The sequence below is a fragment of the Nymphalis io genome, chromosome 10, assembly GCF_905147045.1.
Source record: "Nymphalis io chromosome 10, ilAglIoxx1.1, whole genome shotgun sequence".
Classification (NCBI taxonomy): Eukaryota; Metazoa; Arthropoda; class Insecta; order Lepidoptera; family Nymphalidae; genus Nymphalis; species Nymphalis io.
Genome location: NC_065897.1, coordinates 3030540 through 3055982, shown reverse-complemented (window position 1 = coordinate 3055982; position 25443 = coordinate 3030540). Strand labels below are relative to the sequence as shown.

The following is a 25443-nucleotide window of genomic DNA, read 5'->3' as shown; positions in this document are numbered from 1 at the left end:
AATGTATATTATACATGTAATAAAACTGATAGTATACGTTTAATTTAAATCAGTATTTCGAATAAGAAACTTTAATAAAATATGTTTCTAAATAATTTTTATTATCAACGTTAAAAATATTTGAAATTTCCGAACGTTAGTAGCCATTGATCTTTTCATTCGAAAAAAAGCCGATTGAGCTCGTACGAAACGATGGCGCGGTCGGGTTGGTTGGCGATTGGTGAACGAATTGTAGAGGGAAGGAAAAAGAAAAATGGCAAAATGGTGTAGAAGTCGTTGAAAAGGTTAGTTACTTAATATATCTTTTCAAATTGTTTGAGAAATTTAGTAAGTAGTTTTCATTGTCTTTAATAAATATATATTTTTATTTTTCTACGGTGTAAGCGATTACCGTTATCGGGCGAGGTAGTCGACGGGGCGACGGCTGTGTTCGGCATAGGCTTTGTTCGCTAAACTCCACGTGCCTTCCGCCATTTAGAATAATTTTGGGGATTAATTAAGATTACAATCTACAACATTTAATTATTATGCGACGAGAACATCACACCTTAATCATTTCTACATACTTGCTACGATTTTCGTCACTAGTTAGACAAAATAGAATAGATATCGGCGAAGGGCAGCGTGGTCGTGCCGAATGGCTTTTGGTGCGTCACCGCCGTGTTGGATGTCTCGTGTGCTGATAGTGCGTGATGTTACAGGCTCAGCGGAGCCATGGCTGCCGGTGGTGAATTCGTTGAGGGTTGGCTGGTCGCGCAAGTTCTCGGCGAGGGTGCATATGGAGAGTAAGTTACATTATTATTAAGCACCTAATTTCTTGATTTATGCAATATACCAATCTATGATTTAGGGCCAACATTAGTGTGGAGTAAAAAATAAAATCGGTTAACTAACAATTAGCAAAGCAGCTTTATAAAACAATGAAAACTCGAACAAAAACCTTATGTTTTAATAACCATAATAAATCTATGGATTTGTATGTTTTAAATCATATGAACAAAATAAACTTATTTATTACTGAGTTTATTTTGAATTTTTATTTACCTAAATTCAAAATTAAATTCGATTGAAAAATATTCTGAGTATTAAGCAAGTAGTGCTATGTCTTATGCTTATTACTAATTATAAATTAGGGATATACATATTTTCATTATAAATAAGTTTATTATTTGTTTGTGAAATGCCAAATCTGAAAAATTATTTGTTTTTAGAATGAAAATCAAATTCCTTTATTCAATATAAAAGTATTACACTTATTGTCAAGTTAAAAAATACTAACGCTTAAAGTAAATTAATTTGGATGATGATGTTAAATTATAATCATTTGGTTTTCAAATGAAATTTGCTTATGCTGTAGAACACTTAATATGGATAATAACTGAGTTCTGCTATTGGTAAATTACTTCTTCAAATTGTAGTAGATATTAGAATACATATACCTCGAGTGGGTTGCACATATAAGAAAGACAACAGAAAAAGAAGAAAAAACAGATCTTGTGACATAATCAGAGATTTGTGACATAATAGATCCTTCTAAATATAATCAAAAATATGCATATCAAATATTATGACCATTCAAATATTTGCAATGTTGTTTGTTTTGCCAAAATTAAATTTAATTTTCAATTCTAAATTAAAACTTCCTTAAAAATTAATAGATTATTTAATCACACTACTTGTGGATGCACTGATCATTACCATTCTGAATTAGGTATGATGACTTTTTATAAATTTGATAATGTAAAGCTAGTGATTACATAACAATATTTTATATGATTACTGATTTGGATGAAAAAGTAAACATATTGGTGGTAATTCACATATTAGACATGAAGTTGAATTTGAGCCCAGCATGTGCATAAATGGGTTCAAACAGTATTGAAAGCTTGAGGTGGTCGCCGGCGGCAGTCGATTGCTCCGGTCTAAGGCGGAACTAGATTGAGAGTGCAATTCGGATGAAAAAAGCGATTGTATTAGCGGCGGCGAGCGCGGCGCATCCTTGAAAGTTTATCCACCCCGCGCGGTCAGTGCCGTCGCCGCCGCCGCCGCCGTCGCCGCCACCTTGTTTTTCTACTACATCTCTGTATTTTCGGCTTATATCTTTGCATAATAGCGCATTATAATAACATGAAACCTTTAAGACGTGACAAAGTCTCTTATAGAACATCTTATATTTATATAATTTCATTACGCGAATTTTAGTTTTTATTATTATTATTATTGCACGGACTACATGTAGACTTAAAGAAATATTTCTTTGGTTTGAGTAGATAAAAAGTGCATGCTACTAAATGAACAATTAAATTTAAAAACATGGTTTTTTTTAAATATTTTAATGCTAATATTTTTGGAGGTACTATGACTAATGTTTTTGTTTAATTTTTTTACCTTATTAATATCCATAAGATAGATGATGATAGATTCGAATCACTTGACTTAATAACATTATAAATTAGTTAAAAATATTGCTTTTCTAGATTATTACCGTTTAATGCAAATTACTACTTTAAATTATCTTATTTACTGCTGCATCAACTAGTCTGGGCAATAAAGAGTATCACTGTCATAAAAGTAAAACATTTAATTACTTCAGTACAGGTTCTAATTAAAAATACTCATACCTAATATTAATTTAAACAACTTTCATTAATAAAACTTAAATATTTTACACATTACTAAATAAAATGCTGAAGAACTATCGTGCAATTACTTTAGATTTTCAAGTTGTCATTTATGTAATATACATAAAAAATACCAAAGTAATCTTGTTTAAATTTTAGATAATGATTAGTTAGATCTTTCTTTTTGTTCCATCAAGTGTAGCCCTCATTTAAAGAAATATAGTTAACTTAGTGTGACTAACAACGATAAAAATATTTCAATAAGGAAAATAGTGTTCGATAAGCTTATTTGTCGTAAAGGGTTCGACTGCTGGTGCATTCGCGTTCGGGCGCATGCGTCGCACTGAAGGCTGTGCGCGCTGGGGAAGAAGGCACGCGCGAGGCGGCGCTGCACCGCGCGCTGCGTCACCCGCACGTGTTGCGCTGTCTGGGCGAGCGCCGCCATAACCAGTTGCACTATTTGTTCCTGGAGTACGCGCAGGGCGGCGAGTTGTTCGATCGCATCGAACCCGACGCCGGCATGCCGCCTCAAGACGCGCGTCGTTACTGGCGCCAGCTAGCCGCGGGCCTGCATTATCTGCACTCGCGAGGAGTCGCTCATCGCGATATTAAGCCTGAGAATCTCCTGCTCGATAACGATGACAATCTTAAAATATCCGATTTCGGAATGGCAACTCTCTTCAGGTGAGGTACGTTATGGTCGTAAAATGTGATAATATTTTCAGTTATTCTACTGCCAAACACTTTATCCTGTATTCCGGCTTAAATGGTAAATGCGTAAAGTAATTCCAGGCAAACAGGACATCATCATCTATCACGTGGTCGGCGCCGCATGGACGAAGTGGTTTACTTTTTTTACAGGACTTGTCTATGGGCAAATGGTGACCACTTACTATCAGGTAGTCCATTTGCTAGACCGTCTTCTTCGATTCAGAGAATAAAAGTTACGAAAATGTTATCAAGCCTGCTAGCTTTCGTTTTCGATTCGTTTTTAACATTCAATTTACATCATTATATAATATTCATTAAAAAAGTTAGTATCTCGGCAGGCATGGGTCTCGCGAGCGGCTGCTAGCGCGCGTGTGCGGCACGGTGCCGTACGCCGCACCCGAGGTGCTGCGCGCCGAGCAGCAACCCTACCGCGCGCCGCCCGCCGACCTGTGGGCCGCGGCGCTCGTGCTGCTCGCCATGCTCGCCGGTGGTCAGTGCTTCGTGTGCTCTAAACTTCAGTTGCACGTGCTCGTGTACAGTACCGCTGTATCTCTTGCATGCCTCCATGACTAGGGCTTCTGACTTTCAAAATGGTAAAGACGAACTTCTATATTATTAATAATATATAAACTCAAAATGTAACTTCGAAGTTACATGCTGGGAACATTTTTACAAAATAAAATTTAAAAAGTTTCATTCAACTGCATATTTCTGTGTCAGATCACAATTGGAAGATTAGTAGCCCTACACATGACTAATGAATTAATACTTTCGATTTTCGATAGCAATCATTTTTACTTTCTTTCTTGTGTTCTAATTAAGTGCCCTTATTATAGTTGTATTTTTATTGCCTGCTATTTGTGATTGTTTTTCTGTGACTGTGAAATATTTGCAATTTTTTAATTATTCAATTTCAAACTGGTTTCGAAAAAGAAAGCTGACTCAGTTATAGCTGTAGTTCACAGTCTCTCAGTGTTTGTTTCACAGCATGTGTCCAGGTAGAACACTAACACGCACGTCGCGTTGCCGACGGCGCGGCTCGTCTCTTTGGTATCCTAGCTGTAGGAGTTTCGTCGTGCCCTAAAGTTATGGTACCGAAGTTACGAGTCGCGCCACCAGCTACGAGATGTCGGACGCCTGCGCGCGCTCCGACCGTCGGTGATCCTTGAGCTTTTTTTCAAGAAGAGGATGCATACGGCTCTTCTCAATTAGCAAAATAATCTCAACCCATCCGTGTTGTTACAGAGTTGCCGTGGGAGCGAGCTAGTTTGGAGGATCCGCGTTATGCGATGTGGAATGCATGGGTGGAGGCAGAGCGAGCACACACGACGGTACCCGGCGGTGTCTGGCGTAAATTGAGACCCGGTGCTCTGGCGCTCCTGCGGCGCGCGCTGCGACCCGACGCCGCACGGCGCCCTGCGCTCGAGGCGCTGCTCGAGCATCGCTGGCTCACGCAGAGTGACATCGACCTCGCGCAGCCCCGCGGTAAGTTACCTTTCTAGTCGATTCGCTCGTGATCGTCGGACAGGAGGAACTTTTACCAGAAGAGAGAAGATTGTCCGCGCGGTCGTGTCAGGTACTAGGTGACTCTGAGTGGAGTGGGTCTCAGAGACGCCTCGTGCCTCAACACGGGCGTGCGGCGCGACGACTTTCGCTCAGACGCCCGTCTCGGTTCTTTGGCGATTTAGCTCAATGACGTGTCTGTGAGCTCATAAAGCTAGATTACCAAAGCACTGCGTCGAGGCAAATATCGACTGAAGAAAATGATTCCTCTCAACGACAAACTTTGTTGCTTTTTTTAATAGTTTTATTGTATTGTCAAATGTATATTTAGAAAATAAATTTTTCCTGTGTAATGTGTGTACTTCACGAAATAAACATAATGCATATTTGTAATTTATCATAAAATACTTTGGATTCTTAGGAAATATATTTTATTTTAAAAATACATTATTTTTAACTGAAACTTATCGCATTTAGTGTGTAAACCATACTACAACAACCTAGCAGTGTGGTGCAATAAGCTCCAAACCTTTTCCTTAACAGGAAAGGAAGCCTTTTTCCAGCAGTGAGACATTTATCAGCTGTTCCTGAATAGGTATTTGAAGTTTCTTCACAGATTATCACACCTGCAAACATAATTGAATCACACCAAACTGCATTTTTGTAACTAAATGTATTAAACATTATTATCAGTAGTCTAAAATCACACATTATATATAATTTCGAATAGCTTATATATAGGCGAAGGTAAGTACAACACTGAATGTGTGTGGAATTTAGATATTGAAAATAAATCACCCATTTGCTTAACTAGTTCTGTTCTTATTTTATTTGTTTATAATTACTACTTAATAAATATCTTAATGTGGTACGAAATCAATAATATGTATTGAATGCAGAAGGAACCAAGCGAGTATGGAGCTCGCAGCCTCTAATGGCTGCCGAGACGGGTGCGGGGGACCAAGACGCGCCTGTGCTGAGTGCAGCGGATATGGACGAACTGCTCAGCTACTCGCAGCCCGCACACACAGACGACTTGCTGCTGTCCACCCCGCCTGACGGCACGCAGGGCACGCAGCCCGGCTTGCTGCAGCGACTGGTGCGGCGCATGACGCGCGTCTGGATGCGCTGTGATGACACGGCGGCGCTGAAAGCGCTCACCGACCTTCTGGACGAGAAGCGCTACGTTTGGCGCCGTATACATCCACGCATCGTGAGTGGCCACAGTATAGTAGTTATGAGTTACTCCTTCGTGAGTTATGTTAATAGGAAACGCTCACTAAATCCATTTCACTTGCTTTGTTTCCAGCTGGCTATTGACTGCGGGGACGAAGTACGTATGCGTGCGTGGGCTTTGCGTGTGTGCCAGGAGGATAGCGAAGCACATTCGGTGTTGGAGTTTCGTCGGTCTCGCGGATGCGGGTTGGCATTCAAGCGCCGCTATTTGGAGCTTCGCCGCTCGTTGCAGCCACTGTCTACACCGCCTCCCCCGCGTGCCGACGTGCTTTCTGCGCCTTTGTTTGCGCTGGAGCCTATGGACACAACAATGGACCACTCTTGACGGCTGAATGCATTTCTTCCTATTTGTTTCCGCCGAGTGGATCCGTTCGATAAGCGAGCTAGAAAAAATATCAAGTCCCTCCGCCTTTAAATGTGATATGGAATGATTTGAAAATTGTTTGTTAAATATTAGCTTTAAATGATTACCTCTGAAAGTGTCATGAGAATAATATGGTGTTATTTGTATTTCCTAAATAGTTGTAAAAGAAAAACGTTAATTAGTATACTTTTTATAATATAAAATCATTTTAATACATTTTTTCTTTTTTCCCTTAATTTAGTATAATGCATCTTCCAATTATTGGAATACTTAAGTAATGTCGAGCTTAATTAATTACCAGCCACCCATCGCAATCTCGCACGGCTACGAATTAAGCAAAAATCACCTTATTAGTTTTACTTGGTGGTAGGGCTTTGTGCAAATCTGTATAGGTACAATCTTATTTTTTAACGATGGAAACGCGTTCCCCCACGGGAACAGTGGGTGAGTATGTGGGGCTCACCGAGGGCACCCCGAACATCGGAATACCCTCTAAAAAACCAGCGATCCCTCGAGAACTCCTTTCCCGTCTTAACGAGGTCTTAACGGGATGCTTGCGCATGCTACCGTGACATAGGTACCGCCCTTTAATCAGATAGTCTACCATCAAACAGCAATATTTAGTATTGTGTTCCGGCTTGAAGCCAATATAAGTACAGGCACAAAGTACAAAAATTTTGGCTCCCGAGGTTGGTGGCGCATTAGCGATTAATGTAATGATTAATACTTCTTACAGCGCAAATATCCGGGCGGTGGTGGAAACCCGCGATTTTAGACTGAGGTGTTCTGTCCAGTATTCCATTCTCACTATTCTGTACTTTTTAAACCATAGTAACAACATAACTTGTGATGAAATAAAACCATTTTGTTTAATAAATTGCTTTATTACAAACGTCTCTCATCACTTGACAGTAATATCCAGACTAGTTTCTAAGTCGCAAACGATACTAATCTTATGAGTATACATTAAGTTAAAACGTTTCTTAGTTACTTACTGCAATATTGTCTAATAATCGAGTAACTTAACGAGCTCAGTTTCAACAGAGCAAAACGTCGAAAATATAAATTCAAATGACAATTATATTTTTTGTATAAGACCAGGTTAAATTATAAATAATTATATTTTAATTTTGGATTAATTCACTGAATTCTTAAAACATTTATTGCTTGTACCTATTAGGATCAAGATTATGAGCAAATATAATACGTAACTACATAAACACTTAAGATTTATATTTCGGTGACTGTATCACTCATTTAATAAAACCAACATATGCAACATCACATCGAGTCCTTTGCAAAACAAAATTGGTTCTATAAAGAAATGGTAAGCTTTGTTTTATAAAAAATTTCTGTAATAACTTATACCATGAGCAGAATATGCCAATAGGTACATACTATTTATGTAATAAAACATTTCACTACTAATAATAATATTTTTAAATGAATTAGGCCAATTTCTGAGATTGCAAGAAACATCATCGATATTTTTATTAATAAAATCTAAATAAAACAATAATATGATTGGTTTAAAACATTGTTTTATCTACAAATTTTAAAATTGCGTATTAGAGATAGAATGTCGGACTGCAAGCACCGCGTCCGCGAGCCCTCAAGGTTTTCATAAAACGATGATATGTTTTTTGCATTACAATTTTCCGTCTATCCTTGTTAGGTGAAAGCATAAATGTATTACAAATACGTTACGAGACACCGATGTCGTCCTAATCAATTATACCCTACGATTCTTATTGCTAATGCGACTAGCGGCTACCGCTGGGGCGGCGCGTACGCTACGGTATGTACAAGGCTACAAGCACACGATCACGGCTCAGGCGCTCACAACACAACATTGCACACCGTCAACTGCGACGCGTCTCCTCTTCGTCTTATGAGATTTGGTTCCGCTTACACTTAAAGAGTTTTAGCCTTTTCTAAGAGCTCGTTGATGAATTTCTGAAAACAATAAATTATTATTAATAAACTAGATTCCATCCGTTTGTGTGTTAGGAGAGGTCAGATGTTACATAACCTATGTATTATTGAGTATTTAAACGTGAAAGCATAACAAAGTCACTTTATAATATAAGTTACATGTATTACATAAAAGCTCATGGCCTTATTTTTTTTATTATACACAGCACCACTGCTGGGCAATGAAATCCTCTCCTGATAAGGTTTGAACGGGTGAAATTCAGTAAGTCGGTCAATACGTGGATATATTTAAATTGTGCTTATTTAAGTTGCAATAAAACCTTTTTAATCGCGTACGTTTACATAAAATAAAATATGTATATGTTAATTAACATAATTTAAAAAAAAAACTTAATTTATTCTATTATTGTTAATTATTTAAAAAAAAACTTATTTTTTTTTAAACAATTAACAATAATAGAAATAAATTATCGCAGTTCTATGCATTCTATCACAATATTTTTATTGACCACCAGCTTTCGGCTTACCTTTGCAATATACATTTCCTATTTTTTTTTAAATATTTTAACGTAATTAATCAAATTGCGATCCCTTGGCTGCCTAATAAATCGGTTCGAGACGAGAGTTGTTGAGAGAAGTTGTGCTGAACAGGCCTGTGTTACACTTCGCAAACACTGGGCACAGGGGATGCAAGATCTGGGCATATTCATCGGTAACGCTAATCGAACCGGGTCAATGACCTATACCCAAATCTTAAGATCAACGTGTTTTGTTCTGTGTGTCTAGGATAAATTCATATCTCAATATCGATACAAATTAATATAATACTTACCTTTGACCAGATATAATGAATGTCCATCTATGTCTACCTATTGCATATTATATATATGACTCATTTTTGAAACAAAATTATACTTTAAAAATTCTGATATGAAAAAGACATACATAGATAAGCACAATTTTTTTTTTAATCTATTAATAATATTCATATTTTGATTGAACTTAATTATTTTAACTTACTTAAAATATGTTTAATTGTAAGAGGCAATATACTTACATGAACATCTTTTTGTGGTTTCTTCGCATCTGCTAATAATGTCTGTAAAAAGTTTAAATTAATTTAAAAAAAAAACAGTTGAGGTCGAAAATCATCAAGAAAAAATTCCGGATGTTTTCAAGATGGCGGTGCAGCTAATGGGTAACCTTTGTCGACAATTCTAAGTTAAGCTCTTTCAAGCTAGCAAGCCTTTTCGGTTTCACATGCAATTATATACAATTTTTAACGAAGTAGTGACTGAACTACTTGTGTTATAGTTTTATTGATACTATAGAAACAGCGAATGCGAAAACACTGTAAATTATTCAAAGACAATTTAGTGTGTATAAACAAGCAGATAATTATTACATTTATATAAATACCAAAATAAACAACACGAGTTTTTTCGCAGAGAAGGCTAGCTCTTATTGTTTTCAATTTAGGTATTATTTTTGCTTGTGACCGATGTTGGTCTCATTTATGGCAACTGGTACAAGGTACAAATATCTAATATCTACTTATTGTAATGTGACATCGCCGATATTCGTCAGACATCAAAGAATGTACCATTATAGTAGTACAGTACAGTACAGTATCAGCCTGTGACTGTCCCACTGCTGGGCTAAGGCCTCCTCTCCTTTTTTGAGGAGAAGGTTTGGAGCTTATTCCACCACGCTGCTCCAATGCGGGTTGGTGGAATACACATGTGGCAGAATTTCAGTGAAATGTGAAAGGTTTCCTACGACGTTTTCCTTCACCGTCAAGCACAAGATGAATTATAAACACAAAACCAAAATTAAGCATATGAAAATTCAGTGCTGCTTGCCCGGGTTTGAACCCACGATCATCGGTTAAGATTCACGCGTTTTAACCACTGGGCCATCTCAGCTTTTACGTTTAAATTCTGTTATGGTGAATTTGATAAAAAAGTAAAAAGAATGAGGTGTTTATGACGTCACTGATATCTGCATATAATCTTGTAGAATAAATGTAAATTACTGATAATCAAATAACAAAAAGCAATTCCTATTTTGATATAATTGTAATTGTTATAAGATAAAACAAATATTTTAACGATATTAATATTGATAAAAAAAGTTTGGTGTTAGTCTACCTGAAATTAAATATCTACTTGCTCAATTGTTACGGTTATAACTAGTTTTAAGAAATTACTGATCATTCTGTTTTGTTATCAGTAATTCATTGCAAAGTAAGGTAATCAGAAAAGGTCCACAGAACCCCCATTCGTTTATTATTTTATTGTTAAAAACTCTAACGTTTACATTAAAACTCTTTTAATTAAGCTGTATCGCTGTACAAGACTGAGTTCAAAAGGAAGACATATTTATCAAATATATATTTGATAAATAAGCGATCAGAACAAAATATATTATACGTTAGAAAACTTAACACAACATAGGGACCGTAGGGACCACAGCTTTCTTAATAATGATATAATGCATAAAACGTAACGTGCTATTATTGGTTATGGTTTTACGTTATGGTCGTGACTCGAATAAGTTGCACAACAAGCCCATTTATATATGTAAGGGGGGATTACTTAATTACCGTGAGGTGCCGCCGGCGCAGATCATCGTTGTCCATATCCAGCAGTTCGTCGATGTCCACCTCTACCTCCTGCGAGGCCCCAGCTGGCGTCGTCTCCTGCAAGCAAAAGTGCCTTGTCAGTTGAGTAGGTACAAAAGTAAGTCGTTATTATTACGTCACATTTCATGGGCTTGCCCTTATACCATTTATTGTGTCGGTGTAGTGTATTAAACGCTTCGTGGAAAGGATATGACCGACTGTTAGCCGATTGTTTGTTGCCAACTTCCTAGGTTTGCTGACTCCTCTTATGCCTTAGCTGGTAGGTTAGTTTCCTGTAGTTAGTGGCTGCCTAGTTGGCTAGATATAAGGCCGTAGACCCGGAGGTTCTGGGTTCAAATTCCAGGTCAAGCCAATAAAAAGTTATTGGGTTTTTCTGTCGAAAATTTTCAGTAGCAGCCCAGAGTCTGGAAGTTGGTAATTTGTTACACTCGCGTGGCTCGAAAAGCACGTAAAGCAGTTGGTCCTACGCTTGAATTCTTTCCGGTCGAGTCGGATTGCCGTCCCATCTATGCCGATTATGAGAGTTAGGGAATAGAGAGTGCAGCTGGGTTTGTGCACACACTTGTGCACTATAATATGTTCTGCGCAGTTGGCTAATCTCTCTTGAGATTGGCCGCTGTGACCGAAATCGGTCTGGAGGACCTTATTTATTTAGTTCCCTGCCACTACTATTTAAATGAAAGGCTTACGCGTCATGTCAGAGACACACTGAAAACACTGACCGGGGTTTCATAGAGTTTTTGCAGCTCGTCATACAGCCACATCTCGACGGCGAGACGTTTGCGGATCAGCGCCATCTGGTGGCTCCCATATTTGGCTGTTAGGAATTTTTCACGCCTCTCTTTAACCTGAAAAAAAAGTAACATTATTACAGAAACTGACTTATTGCAAAGACTGCTACAGATAATAATTTATCATTGATGCTAACGAGTTAAATATAGATTTTAATTTGTCACCTGATTTTAATTTAATATCGATCGCGTTCTTAATATAAATGTTTACACGTTCTATGAAACATTTATTGTACTTTTCCATCTTATTCTTCTTATATTTATGAGTTATTACTATTGGCCGTGGCGATTTTGGACTGTATTTTGATATTATGACAATCAGGCATTTATGATATTATATAAACCTTACAATTTCCGTAACTATCAAACACTCATGGCATAGCTTTCTCTACCTTGTCCTAGTAAATATGAACTCATATAGTTTAATGTTGTTTATTTCTTAATATAATAATGTGTTTTGACCGAATTTTTCTATTGTCGAAAAACAAAAACGAAATCTAACTAATATAACGTGTATAATAGTGTAATAAAAATAATATATATTAACTGTAAAAATAATATTTTAACTGAATTTACACATTAACTATGTATGATATTACATAAACTAATAAATTGTAGTATGATTAAACTATGAATCAATAAATAAAAATTTCAAAAAAAGAAAAAATATTATATAATTACAAAAAATATATAATAATTATAACATTAATTTTAATTGTAAAAAAAACACCTTTGACATTCTCAGGTGTTTTATTTTTTATGTTTTATTCATATAATTTGATATAGTATATGGAAATTCTCTACACGCCATACGTGTTTTTAAAGATATGGTAACAGCCCGTGAATATCCCACTGCTGGGCTAAGGCCTCCTCACCCTTTTGAGGAGAAGGCTTGGAGCTTATTCCACCATGCTGCTCCAATGCGGGTTGGTAGAATACATATGTGGCATAATTTTAATGAAATTAGACACATTCAGGGTTTCCTCACGATGTTTTCCTTCACCGTAAAGCACGACATAAATCACAAATTTCCTCACGATGTTTAGCTTCACCGTCAAGCACGAGATGAATTATAAACACAAATTAAGCACATGAATATTCAGTGGTGCCTGCCCGGGTTTGAACCCACGATCATCGGTTAAGATTCACGCGTTCTAACCACTGGGCCATCTCGGCTTTTTTTTAAATATATATTATTAGGTATTTTTTGGTAAACATACTGAATTCTAGCTCAGGCTGACATTCATTCATTCGTTCATAAACATTATAATACTGTACCTGTTCCGCATAATAGTTGCTTTAAAGAAAACGTTAATATCGTAATTCTAAATGCGAACCGGAATTCTATGATTCGAACGGTAATGATATAATCTGTTATTTATATATATAAATGTCTATTTAAATATTGCATTTAGAATAACATTAGTCATTTATTATGAACCAATAATAATAACTAGTGATAAAAAAGGAAATCTACATATCTGCCTAAATATGAGAAAATTTTAATGACTTTATTTAATTAAGGTTGCTGCAGAGATGAAAAGAAAACATATTTTTTAAAAGCAAAAAGAAGCAGGAAGTTATTATGCACACTTATTACAGTGAGAATAACGTCTTCAATTACTCGTAGGAAATAAAAGTACACTTCAATGAAAGCAAAGTGACTCTTATTATATACGTATATTATATACGTCATTTATATCAAATGTATCGCTAAATTTTTCTGTGCAATTCCTGTAAATCTTCGCAACGATACAGCACAACGACATGTACATATTACCGCTAGAATATATTCTAAACTTGAGTAAACAGATCAACAAATTAAACTTTCTACCATCATAATAAGCATTCTCGATGATAGATCCTTAAGTTTTCGGAAAGCACACGCCTCGCTTAAATTAGTAAGGGTTTTGATGACAAGTCATTTTGTTGTTCAAATTCTTGTTGCGCACTTCGAAAGTTTAGTTACGCATGCATTAAGTCCTAACCTGTGATAATTGATGTTATACATCATACAGCAGACTTTCGAGTGGATTAAATGGCGAAAGGTCTCACGGTTTACTTGCGAGCACAAATTATAAAATATAGAACTGTAATTATGTGTCATCACATCTTTTGTCAAGTCTGGTTTGAAGTTTGGTGAACTAAGGTGTAGAATATATGGCAAATGAAGTGAATGTGACGAGGACGTGTACAATACAAGAGAAAAATTGAAAGCAGCCCAGACAGACAATCTGAAAGGAACAGATTACCATAATTATAACATAATATCTCATGTAACAATATAAAGTTTATTATTCGGAATCGTATCAATGAGTCTTTTTACATCAGCTATACATTAAAGAGATGGTTTAAAAAATATCAAGTTTTGTAATTAAATTAATTATCTGTGTCTCATTGTGAGGATTGATATTTTCATTGTTCTGAACAATTTGTGCTACAAACTGTAACATTTCAAAATTAATGATATTCATGTTATGGGTTTGTTATGGTTGAGCGTTATGTACAATCAGTAAATATATTTATTTATTTATTTATATATGTCATAATTAATTGTTTTTATCATTTCTGATTGGTAACTTACTGATTATTTTATTTGTTTAAATTTGCTCTTTAAAAAAATAGGGTTGAATATAAAATTATTATTGCATTTTACTGAGACAAGTATGGTTAAGTTATGTCATTTATTTAGTATGTCCCATATAAATCGTCAATAAAATTGTATGTGTACCGCAATTATAAATGTACTGAAATCTATATACAACTAAATATAAGGAAGATGTACTATTTTCTCAAGTTTGGAATTTACGACCTGTTGAAATAAAAATATGTAAGTACGTGACTCGGGTTACTTAACTAATGATAATAGGAAATGATAAATATAAAGTACCTCGCCCTTATCACTAAAGTTGACGTGTAGTCCGGCTTTAGCAGGCGAGCGCTCGGTGGGCGAGAGCGCCGGGTGAGCGGCGTGAGGCGGGTGCGGGGGATGCGCCCGCGCCGGGAACGCGCCCGTCGCCGCCGCAACGCCGCACTCCATGCCGCTGCCGCCGCCGCTGTTGCGGCTCTGCAATGTTATAAATATATTACTAACTTATAATTAGTATTGATTCTTATCTTCTTATCTTATTATTCAAATGTCATAACAAATTTATTTATTCTTCATGGTTCTATAAACAGCGTTCTAAACTGATAAAATACATACCATTTCAATATAATTTAAAACAAACTACTATTTTTTAAATATTTCCAAGCTAAGATATTTATGTACAATATATAATAATAATATTGGTTATAATTATTGAGCTACTTTTCTACATCTTTTTTTTATTTCGGATTCTAGCAGCACATGCGTCAATATTTGAATGTAATGTCTAAGTTAGCTCCTCATTTCAACATTAGTATTCTGTAGACAGTTTACGTTCTAGAATAATAGAGAATTATTGTCATATATTGTAATGCAACAATATGTATGGAAATCTGTAAATTCTTAATAGTCCGAACGCAGTCGGATAATATAAAATATGTTGAATGGGGCCGGATGCCAGAAATTTGAATTTGTAAATAAAGCGGACTTTTATGGAAAACAGCATTATACTTTAAAACTATAAGTTGACTTTTATTAATATAAGCTAAAGAATTTTATTGTTTTCATTGCATTAATTTTTTTTTATAAAAGGAACATAATTACAATATTTCTTTGTCTAGCCGATTGCAATTAACTTTATATGAATCAATAAAATGTTAATAATGTATTAACATGATTACATTGCTAGTCAAGCATAATAAAATAGTTATTCAGTGTCAAAAAAGGACCACCTGTTCGGAAAGAAACACCTCAGACTTGGCAAAAGAAAAACACTTTTTTTTCAACCATTGCAAAAAAATAAAAACATACATATATGTATATACGGACGGGCAATGGGGTTATTTGGTGGTAAGTGGGCGCCCATAGACATTAGCGATGTAAGATATATTAACTGTTCCTTACATCGCTAATGCGCCACCAATCTCGGGAACTAAGAGTAAGATGTTTATTTATTTATTTATTTAATAAAAACACTAACAATATACATATTAAATGGTGGCATATATAACATCCAAAGAGAAAAAATCAACTTCTGATATGTACATCGATTACAAGTGTACTCATTCACAAAGTAACGCGTCAACATAAAGTAAAAAAATAATAATTTTATTGACCTATGCTTTCTTCATTAACATAAATACAACAAAAAAAAATACAGAAAAAAATACAAAATACATAAAAAAAACAACAGGACCTCAACGCATTATTTTCATGATGGACTCGCTGACAAAAAGCTAATCCATGAGCTTTTATGTTATGTCCCTTGTGCCTGTGACATTGGCTCATTCACATGGGTGAATGAGCCAAATTGTTGTGTCCATGGGGACACAACAATACTATGTATTGCTATTTAGCGTTGGAATATCTGATGATTGAGTGTTACCTTCCCAGACTGGCTTGCACAAATCCCTACCACAAAGAAAATGATTATAAAAAATATATGCTATAACTATTTTTTGTCAGAAAACTGAGGCTTATCGTTCGATCCGCTGATAAAATATAAAAATAATCTAAGAAAGTATGGAAATGAAAATAAACACGAGTTATTACTTTCATGTATACAGCCTACGGGCTACCACGAGCTCTCGAGCGTACACCCGGACTATACAATTATAAGTTTATATGAAATAGGGAGCGGTGTAAGCCCGGCGGAAGCGGCTCCACGTTACGTAGCGGCCTACACTAACGACCACTTACTGAGCTCGTACCAGCTCTCAACAACATGAGTATCGTACAAGTGTTTTAAAAAATGTAACCATCTTCATTTGCTATGATAAAAATTAACGCAAGAAGGAAAGGTTTAGTACGTTTTCAACTCTATGGCTGACTATTTAATACCAGTCATTTACCGTAACAGCCTGTGAATGCCCCACTGCTGGGCCTCCTCTCCCTTTTTGTGGAGAAGGTTTGGAGCTTATTCCACCACGCTGCTCCAATGCGGGTTGGTGGAATACACATGTGGCAGAATTTCAGTAAAATTAGACACATGCAGGTTTTCTCACCATGTTTTCCTTCATTGTAAAGCACGACATGAATTATAATTACAAATTTTGCCCGGGTTGAAACTCACGATCATCGGTTAAGATTCACGCGTTCTTATCACTGGGCCATCTCGGCTAATATATTGTAGTCATTTACAATCATTTATTATAATAATATTTCATTCAACTTACTCAAAGCGGCTTATTTTCACTATTTTTATTATATTACTTGTATACTGTTTCTTAGCTACAAACTACAAATTAAAAATAGATCACCATTCTACGTAAAACATCGTACGTACTTAATAAAAAATCACTTACTGGTAAAAATGGTGTTGAGTAATTTTAACTTATTGAGCACTTCACACGATTCTTCACTCATCAGCCTGTTATTACTTCATTTTTATTAGTGGAAGAAATCATTTTAATACTCTAAATAAGACTAAGTGAACTGTGTATGAACAGAGTAGCACCTACTCAAGAGCGCGCCTAAAGCTAACAAAATTTCAGATTCCACGCCTCCCTTACACACCCCTCTTGACATGCGATCTCAATTCTACACATTTTCTATTTGAACGACCCTGCCCGGTCGTATTGTATATACGTAGCAGTATAGTATAGTAACAGTCTGTGAATGTCTTACTGCTGGACTGAGGCCTCCTTTCCTTATTGAGGAGAAGGTTTGGAGCTTAATCCAACACGCTGCTGCAATGTGGGTTTCTCGAATACACATGTAGCAGAATTTCACTGAAATTAGGCATTTATGTAGGTTTCTCACGATGTTTTCTACACCGTCAAGCACGAGATGAATTATAATTAGATTATTGTATCAGATCAGAGAAACTTTGATTCATCTGTTTCATTTGAACTATTCGACATTTTACCGAATACGATTATTCGGTACCTGCCGATTACCGAGCAATTACTCAATATTAAGCTCATCCCTATTCAATATCTTAGGTAGTTGACCGAGAGTAATGTTATAAAACTCTCATTGTATAGCGGTTACCTCGATACGCTTGCCTTGATATAGACAGGCCTCAATGACAAACATACAGGTATTTTTTTAATATAACTATAAAACATATAAATATAAAAAATTATAAATGTAAATAAGTACATATATTAAATTTGACATTATAAATAAAGTTAATACTTTCCTGTATGTTGAAAATATAATAGAATATTAACATTTACTAAAAAATAAAATCAACGAATATGATTAGTTCGATATTTTTTTTTGTGGTGGAAATTTCGTAAGCCTCTTTCACATTATAAAACATCATACTACTAACCTAACCTATATGACATATTCCGATTAAAAATGCAAATATGTATAAATATTATATGATACCTATAATAAGCTGACTTAGTAGCGGAAGAACAAATTGTTATCGTAATGAAAAACAAAGGCTTAGCAACCATTAACCCTCTCGGACGCTAGTAAAGTGGATGTAAGATAACTATCGGACACAGCCGAGCGTGCTTCCTATGAACCGTGACCCCGTACTCACTCTGCCCCTCCCCCACCGTTACACTCTACAATCAAAACACTCATTGGGATTAGTCTCTACAAGCCTCAGACCTCATATCGACGAATTGTCAAGTTTCAATCGTTGACTTGCATCTGTAACGCAACGCGAGTTTGTTTCGGACTGTATCTTATAAAATATTACTTTAAACGGGTGAGTGATAAGAGGGCATCGCAGCATGTCGCCTTAACTACGGCCGAAGTAAAGCGAGGATATAACACAAGTAGCACTTGAAGGCAAGGGCAAAGGGCACGCTCGTTGCTGAGTGCAGCTTTATACGTCAGCTTCGAGAAACAGCCGCCCCTCGTTTAGCCGTTCTCACACAGAATCTATAATAATATTTACTGGAACATGTAAAACTGAATTACACATCAAAACATTTGATGGTTTATTTCAAATAGTTATAATTTTATTTATTAGTACATAACAAAAATATAAATTTTACAGTGTAAATAATATAACATTATTTAAGATGCACATTAAGACAATCTTATCGTTAAGCAGTGATCTCTTCCAGACAACCTCCAGAACACCAGATAAATCAGCTTGGAGCCGTCTTTGTTTTTGAAGTAGCGTAATACACACAATGAATAAATTCGGAAGTAACTAGTTTACGCTAGCTACCACGTGCTGCGATTTCTTACATGCGTCAGCAGCATTAGTAGTATCATGCTGTTTTGTTTATTTTATTTTTTTTAATTACTATATGGGGGATAGTTAAACATACTTCGTTAAATGTCACAATTAATATGACATTAGCATTAGCAGGGAAAAAAATTAGTGCTATAACCAAAGGAATGAAGAAATGTTTGTCGATTTGTTAATGAAGAGAGAAATTAATTTCAGGGTTGAGACGAAGCTTTTGACACTAATTTAGACAAAAGAATGAATAATCATTAATATAAAGGATTTATCAGAGATGATGGCGAGGATGAAGATGGCTAAGAAATGAAAATAAAAAATATTTCTTTGTTTATGTATCTGCTGACGGTGGACTACTACTAACTCAAAAACCTATCCAAGCTGATTTAGCTGTACTTAAGTATTAAACAAAATTATGAATATATAATAATAGCTTCCACTTGCGTGTGAGGGGTTTGCTATATCCGTCCAGTAATAAACATACAAACCTTCACATCTATATAATATTAGTAGGATTATGTAAATAAATTTAAGAATAATATCACAGTAACGTAATAAGCTTGTTTGAAATGTGAGATCAATGTCGACAGATTCCGTTAACAAATTAACTTTAAATGAATTTTAAAAGAGCGTGTGAGTTACGCGTTATAAGTTTTTGTAACAAAGTTTGCTAACTTACGCTTAAGATATGACAATTGGCTAACAGCGAGAAGCTTAACGGCGCCGTGAGATGAAAACGATGAAAGCAAAGTGTAGGGTGACAAGTGCCTTTATTCAGAACAAAGGTATTTCTCTCTCACTTCTGCCTTCCCTAAGGTGACTAAACTTCGTCGTAATATTTGACTAGACAGAGTTTAAGAACCGAACTCAGCCGTAGGCCAATAACCTCATAAGTACACATTTTTTATTACTTTGCAAAGACGTTGTAGGTACGAATTTTAATGTATTGGAAATATATGTGTTCACATTAAAAATAAGACATTTTCATTTACCTTTTTTTATTGTTTTGATTGTTCGGTATTCATTTAATTGATTGATGTTCGTATTGAACCTCGATCAATCATAACAATTAAAAAACGCTTAAGTTCTCAATCATTGGGCTGGAAAAGATATTTAATCAATACTCAATCATTTATTGCATTCCACAAGCCACTTTAGTTTATTAATATAAAGTATCGGCCTGTAAATGACTCACGGTTGGGCTAAGGCCTCTCCTTTTGAGAAGGTTTTGGAGCTTATTCTACCACTTGTTATTTATTTGTGCTGGAAAACAAAATAATCGGGTATTTCTGGTTTAATTATGATGTTTTCTTTGATCTCCAAGCACGAGACTAATATTACAAATACTTAAGATGCAAAATTATATTTTACAAAATTAGGTATTTACGCACGAGGACGATTCGATCGGGTTCTTGGGCCTCACGTGTTCTAATCACTGGACCATCGACAATATAAAGTAGTAAGAATTTGTGGTACTCAAAACAAACATTTCGATTAAGCATTAACTTCTTTCCTAAGTTCAATCGTACCGATTAAAACAGAGTCTACGTTCTATTAATCAAAGAAATAGATAATACATGACACGGTTATAATTTATACATGGACAAACCAGAATACATATAAAAATTATGAGATATTTCTTTTTAAAAAATAATTTTCAAAAATATCTAAACGATTGCGTTTGTACAGTTACGTGAATATTTAAATAATGAAAGTAATATGAGAATATAATATATACCTTATTAACTTTCGGCTATTAATCAAAGTCTAGACAAATACCTTGAGATATTATAGTGCAAACACAGGTGCACTCTATGCCCTTCACTTTCATAGCATGGTGGGACCGCAACCCGATATGACCGGAAAAAGGCCAGACGCAGGATCAACTAGACTTGCTTTAAGACACGGAAATGAAACTGTCAACTTCCAAATTCTGAGCTGGTATTCACGTCATGTTTTTAGTAACTTTTTAAAGTATGGTGATAAGTGGTGGGGTAACTTATAACAAGGTCGCGCCGCTTTTCTGTTTAGAAATCAAACGTTCAACGAAAAAATAAATACACGTGATATTTCAGTATACCCCTCTCTTGTGATAATTCGTGATGTGACTGAACAACCTCCAGTGCCGTCTTATTTAATAATTTATTATTAGATTATTATAATACATTAATCAATCAGTCAGTACAGGGTACTCAAACAATTGTGACGTGTCGTAAATAAATATATATTATTCCTTCGGTCTTTGAGTATTGGCTAGCCTCATACCTGGATCCGTCTCTCAATATTATATGTCTCAGAATCTCAATATAGCCTACACGCTAAACTCCCCTTCCTTTTGAGCTTCACGTGATAAATAGAAGATCTCTAATGAGAATTTCTTATTAGGAAAAAAATATTTAAGTCTGTTCATAGAGATCAACTGCCGATACTAAATCAATAACAGATTATAAATCTGCAACGAGCGACAACACGACCAGGTTGTAGTTGAAAAATAAATAGAATGTAACGTTTTAAATATGGACTGTGTTGGTTAAAATTAAAAAACATAAAATTTTATTATTATCATTTTCGTTTTAGTCTGTTCATAAAAAATAAATAAACAGATACATCGTCAGACATCTTATAAAATAGTAAAAAACAAATTGCACAATTTATTGTATTGTTTACAATAAATTGTGCAATTTGTGGACAGTAGGTAAATGTCAACAACATGTAACTTTCGAGAACATATTGGAATGCACCGTTTCTATAGTATCCTAGCAAAGTCCCATGTCCTGCCTGAATAAATATAACAATATTAATTGCGATTGATTGAACTGTTAAGTAGTTGATGTACGCCATCTAGCGGCGATTTACAACAAATGGATAGCATACAATAATTGACCATAAAAAATACATACATATTATACATATATTTGCCAATTACGATAATTGGTCAACCAGTCTATCATTTCAAACAGATGTTTTAATTTTTTAATAGAAAGTAGGTAGGCGGACGAGAAAATGGGCAACCTGATAGCACCACCATCATAGACACTGGCGTTGTAAGCGTTAGATCGCCACTGCGCCACCTTGGGAACTATGATGTTATGCCTCTTGTGGCTGTAGTTACATTAGCTCACTTATCCTTAAAATCAGACAAAACACGCCTAAGTATTGTTGTTTGGCGGTAGAATATACCTACCTAAACAGGCTTGCACAAAGCCTTACCACCAAGTACCATTTATATATAATGCCTACTTTACTGGTGGTAGGGCTTTGTGCAAGCTCGTCTGGGTAGGTACCACCCACTCATCAGATATTCTACCGCAAAACAGCAATACTTGATATTGTTGTGTTCCGGTTTGAAGGGTGAGTGAGCCAGTGTAATTACAGGCACAAGGGACATAAAATCTTAGTTCCCAAGGTTGGTGGCGCATTGGATATGTAAGCGATGGTTGACATTTCTTACAATGCTAATGTCTAAGAGCGTTGGTGACCACTTACCATCAGGTGGCCCATATGCTCGTCCGCCTTCCTATTCTATAAAAAAAAAAAAAAATACCTATCCGTCCTGGCTTCCCGCATGTAGAGTTTACATTAAACGTCATTAATGAAGGACAATTATGCGAAGAAAAATCTTGTTCACAGAAAAATTCATCAAAATTTCATCACAATCGAACGGATGGTTTAGGAACGCATAGAAGACAAATATACATTTATATCTATCAACAAGAAGATAATGTTTAAACATTAAGTGTTAAGCTTTTGAAGGTTTCACCGGCGAATGGAGCTGAATGCTTTTTAATATTTCTTTACTCACGGCCAACATCGCTTTCACACGGGAGGCATGATTGCCTCTTGTGTCTAAAAATAACTATTTGGATATAGAACTCAACAACGCGCTAGTCACGTTCACGTGTTACATTTAGTTTTGCGTATTAGTTACATGTCGACAATATGTTTGAACATAAACAAACTGTAGACGCTTTTGTTGAGAAAATTGAACACAATCATTATTATGTTGATGACCAATTATGTTTAATACAAAGCTATTGATGGCTCTAAATGTAATCTAATAATAATCGCCAAGGAACTTAGTAGTTATTGTTTTTCCCATATAACATGCTTCCGTCTTAATAAAGTAATAAATCGTTTTTAGGGCTGAAATTCCGCAGTCTATACTTGAGTTGCCACAAAACAGGCTTCAATTAGTTATAATAATCTTATTAGTAAAGCCTATTACTCTGTTTCTGAATGTATGTTTGACAAAAGTGCGTGGATTGAATGCTTGTTGGATCTCGTGCAGGAACTAAGTGTACGTTATTGATACAAATTTGTAATTTTGTAAAAAAAAAGGTACCACCCACTCATGAGATATTCTACCGCAAAACAGCAGTACTTGGTATTGTTGTATTCCGGGGGACATAACATCTTAGTTCCCAAGGTTGGTGGCGTATTGGCGATTTAAGCGATGGTTAACATTTCTTACAATGCCAATGTCTATGGGCATTTGTGACCACTTATCATCAGGTGGCCCTCTGGCGTCAAATGGTCTTAACATTATATTGCGAATTTAAATCACTTAAAAGCACGACGTTATATCCACGTAATCTAATCAAAAATCCTTCCTTAGTGCCAACCTACTGAGTCAAAGAAACCTGTATGCAAATTTTCATGATGTTTGCCTGCAGTAGTTCGGGCTATTCATGATAATGATCTGATATGTCAGTCAGTTTTCAGTCAGTCAGTGTTTCGTACATATATATTACTTTATGATTAACATGAGTATTTATATTGACTTTACTTAATCAGCACGTGAAGATAATATCGAACTGTGCCGTCCTAAGCTAAGTTTATAAAGCAGATTGTTGTTTCCAACAGATCGGTTAATTTATGTCAGATGAGAAAACTCAGAAAATATATCGGGCGGTGTAACACTGAGGGTTCACGCGGCAATCCATTGAAAATTAATTACTGTATTTGATTTCAAATATATCAACTGGATGGGATGTTTATATGGTGAATTTTATTTATGTTAAGGACAATCTTTAGCTATAATTTTCATGCAGCAATCATCTAATAAGAATCTGAGTAGACTATGCGGTATTGCGAGTTCGCAATAACGCATAGTCTACTATATACCGTATTCAGTTGAATACGTTACAATTTTATGAAGTTGCTGACGATGAATGAGTCTTTCACGTCTTACCTACTCAATCGATCATTATGAAATTTTGCATACATGTTGTCAGGGCTACAGATAAGGACTTAGGGTATCTAAAATCTCATTCCTCACACGAGGGCCGATACTAGCTCACAATATATGCGCCCTTACTACTTTTCGATAAGACTGCAAAATCGTGCAATATAATGCCGTGTGAACTCAATTATTCTAGTTACATAATAAGTGATGACGATGAAATAGAGTTTACACATACAAAGATAAGATAAATTAACATATCTGCAATAAATTATGTATAAGGGTAATGTACAAACATTAGTAATAATTTACAGACACTTTACAATCGGCATAATATTGACAATAAAATAATATAAACATAATTTAGTTACGTAGTTACTTTACAACTGAGTAATAAACCAGGATTTCGTAAGATAGAAATGTAAAACATTCTCGTGCCGAAAACACGACATCCAGCGCCTTACTGATCTCTCTCCTATAGTGTCGAGTTGGACTATGCGAGCGAGGGCATATTGTAGTCTTCGCATTCATGCACAATATGTCCTGCGTAGTTGGATAGTCTACGTTGAGAATAACCGTCTTGGTCGACATCGGCCAACTATAAATTAATGAAAGAACAACCAACTAAAATAATTTCACTGGTGGTAGAGCTTTGTGCAAGCTCGTCTGGGTAGGTACCACCCACTCATCAGATATTCTACCGCAAAACAGCAGTACTTAGTATTGTTGTGTTCCGGTTTACAAGGGACATAAAATCTTAGTTTCCAAGGTTGGTGGCGCATTGGTGATGTAAGCGAAGGAATAACATTTCTTACAATGCCAATGTCTATGGGCGTTGGTGACCACTTACCATCAGGTGGCCCATATGCTCGTCCGCCTTCCTATTCTATAAAAAAAATACTAAAAATATACATACAATTTGTCTTTGTTTGTACTGGTTTTCTCGAGGCGTTTAAATCAGGTGGCACTCAAATGTCTACAATGTTGTCAGTTTTCGTCTCAACCATTTTATCACTGTCCCATTCCTCGTACAACGTTGAGCGCGTATTCTCACATATTATTCTAATGAAAACAAAACGATAACGACGAAATGACGTAATAGCATAACGGAATTACACACAAAACTATAAATGAATAAAACTAATTGTTATTATTTTGAAATTTCTTCTAAGATGAGTGCTGCAATTACTATAGAATATTGGGATCTATAAT

The 25443-nt window shown here is 35.6% G+C and overlaps 2 protein-coding genes across 4 annotated transcripts in view; one reads left to right on the top strand and one right to left on the bottom strand.

The window, feature by feature from the left end:
- The first annotated feature begins 158 nt into the window (after positions 1 to 158).
- On the top strand, positions 159 to 6647 carry LOC126771304 (serine/threonine-protein kinase grp). Its single transcript, XM_050491127.1, has 7 exons — positions 159 to 284; positions 702 to 785; positions 2922 to 3305; positions 3671 to 3822; positions 4578 to 4817; positions 5735 to 6048; positions 6145 to 6647. Exons 2-7 carry the CDS (start codon positions 715 to 717, stop codon positions 6394 to 6396), a joined length of 1413 nt encoding a protein of 470 aa, XP_050347084.1. The 5' UTR covers positions 159 to 284; positions 702 to 714; the 3' UTR covers positions 6397 to 6647.
- Positions 6648 to 7298: 651 nt separating this feature from the next.
- The window catches only part of LOC126771369 (protein phosphatase 1 regulatory subunit 14B), a 30396-nt gene continuing 12251 nt past the window's right edge, over positions 7299 to 25443 (bottom strand). For 2 of the 3 annotated variants that reach the window (XM_050491227.1, XM_050491228.1), the window contains exons 2-6: positions 14696 to 14872; positions 11737 to 11862; positions 10976 to 11071; positions 9428 to 9469; positions 7299 to 8391 (exon numbers count right to left, since the gene is read on the bottom strand). In XM_050491227.1, coding sequence (XP_050347184.1) covers positions 8350 to 8391; positions 9428 to 9469; positions 10976 to 11071; positions 11737 to 11862; positions 14696 to 14872 — 483 coding nt within the window. In that variant the 3' untranslated portion in view covers positions 7299 to 8349. Of the gene's footprint in view, positions 8392 to 9427; positions 9470 to 10975; positions 11072 to 11736; positions 11863 to 14695; positions 14873 to 25147; positions 25170 to 25443 lie in introns of those variants that run through there. The other variant, XM_050491229.1, reaches the window with a different exon arrangement.

Bases quoted from the DNA above. Each gene is read 5' to 3' on its own strand.
- LOC126771304 (XM_050491127.1), top strand. From the start codon at position 715: ATGGCTGCCGGTGGTGAATTCGTTGAGGGTTGGCTGGTCGCGCAAGTT. The intron at 786-2,921 runs GTAAGTTACATT...TTTGTCGTAAAG, and splicing joins GGCGAGGGTGCATATGGAGA to GGTTCGACTGCTGGTGCATT. The intron at 3,306-3,670 runs GTGAGGTACGTT...GTATCTCGGCAG, and splicing joins GGAATGGCAACTCTCTTCAG to GCATGGGTCTCGCGAGCGGC.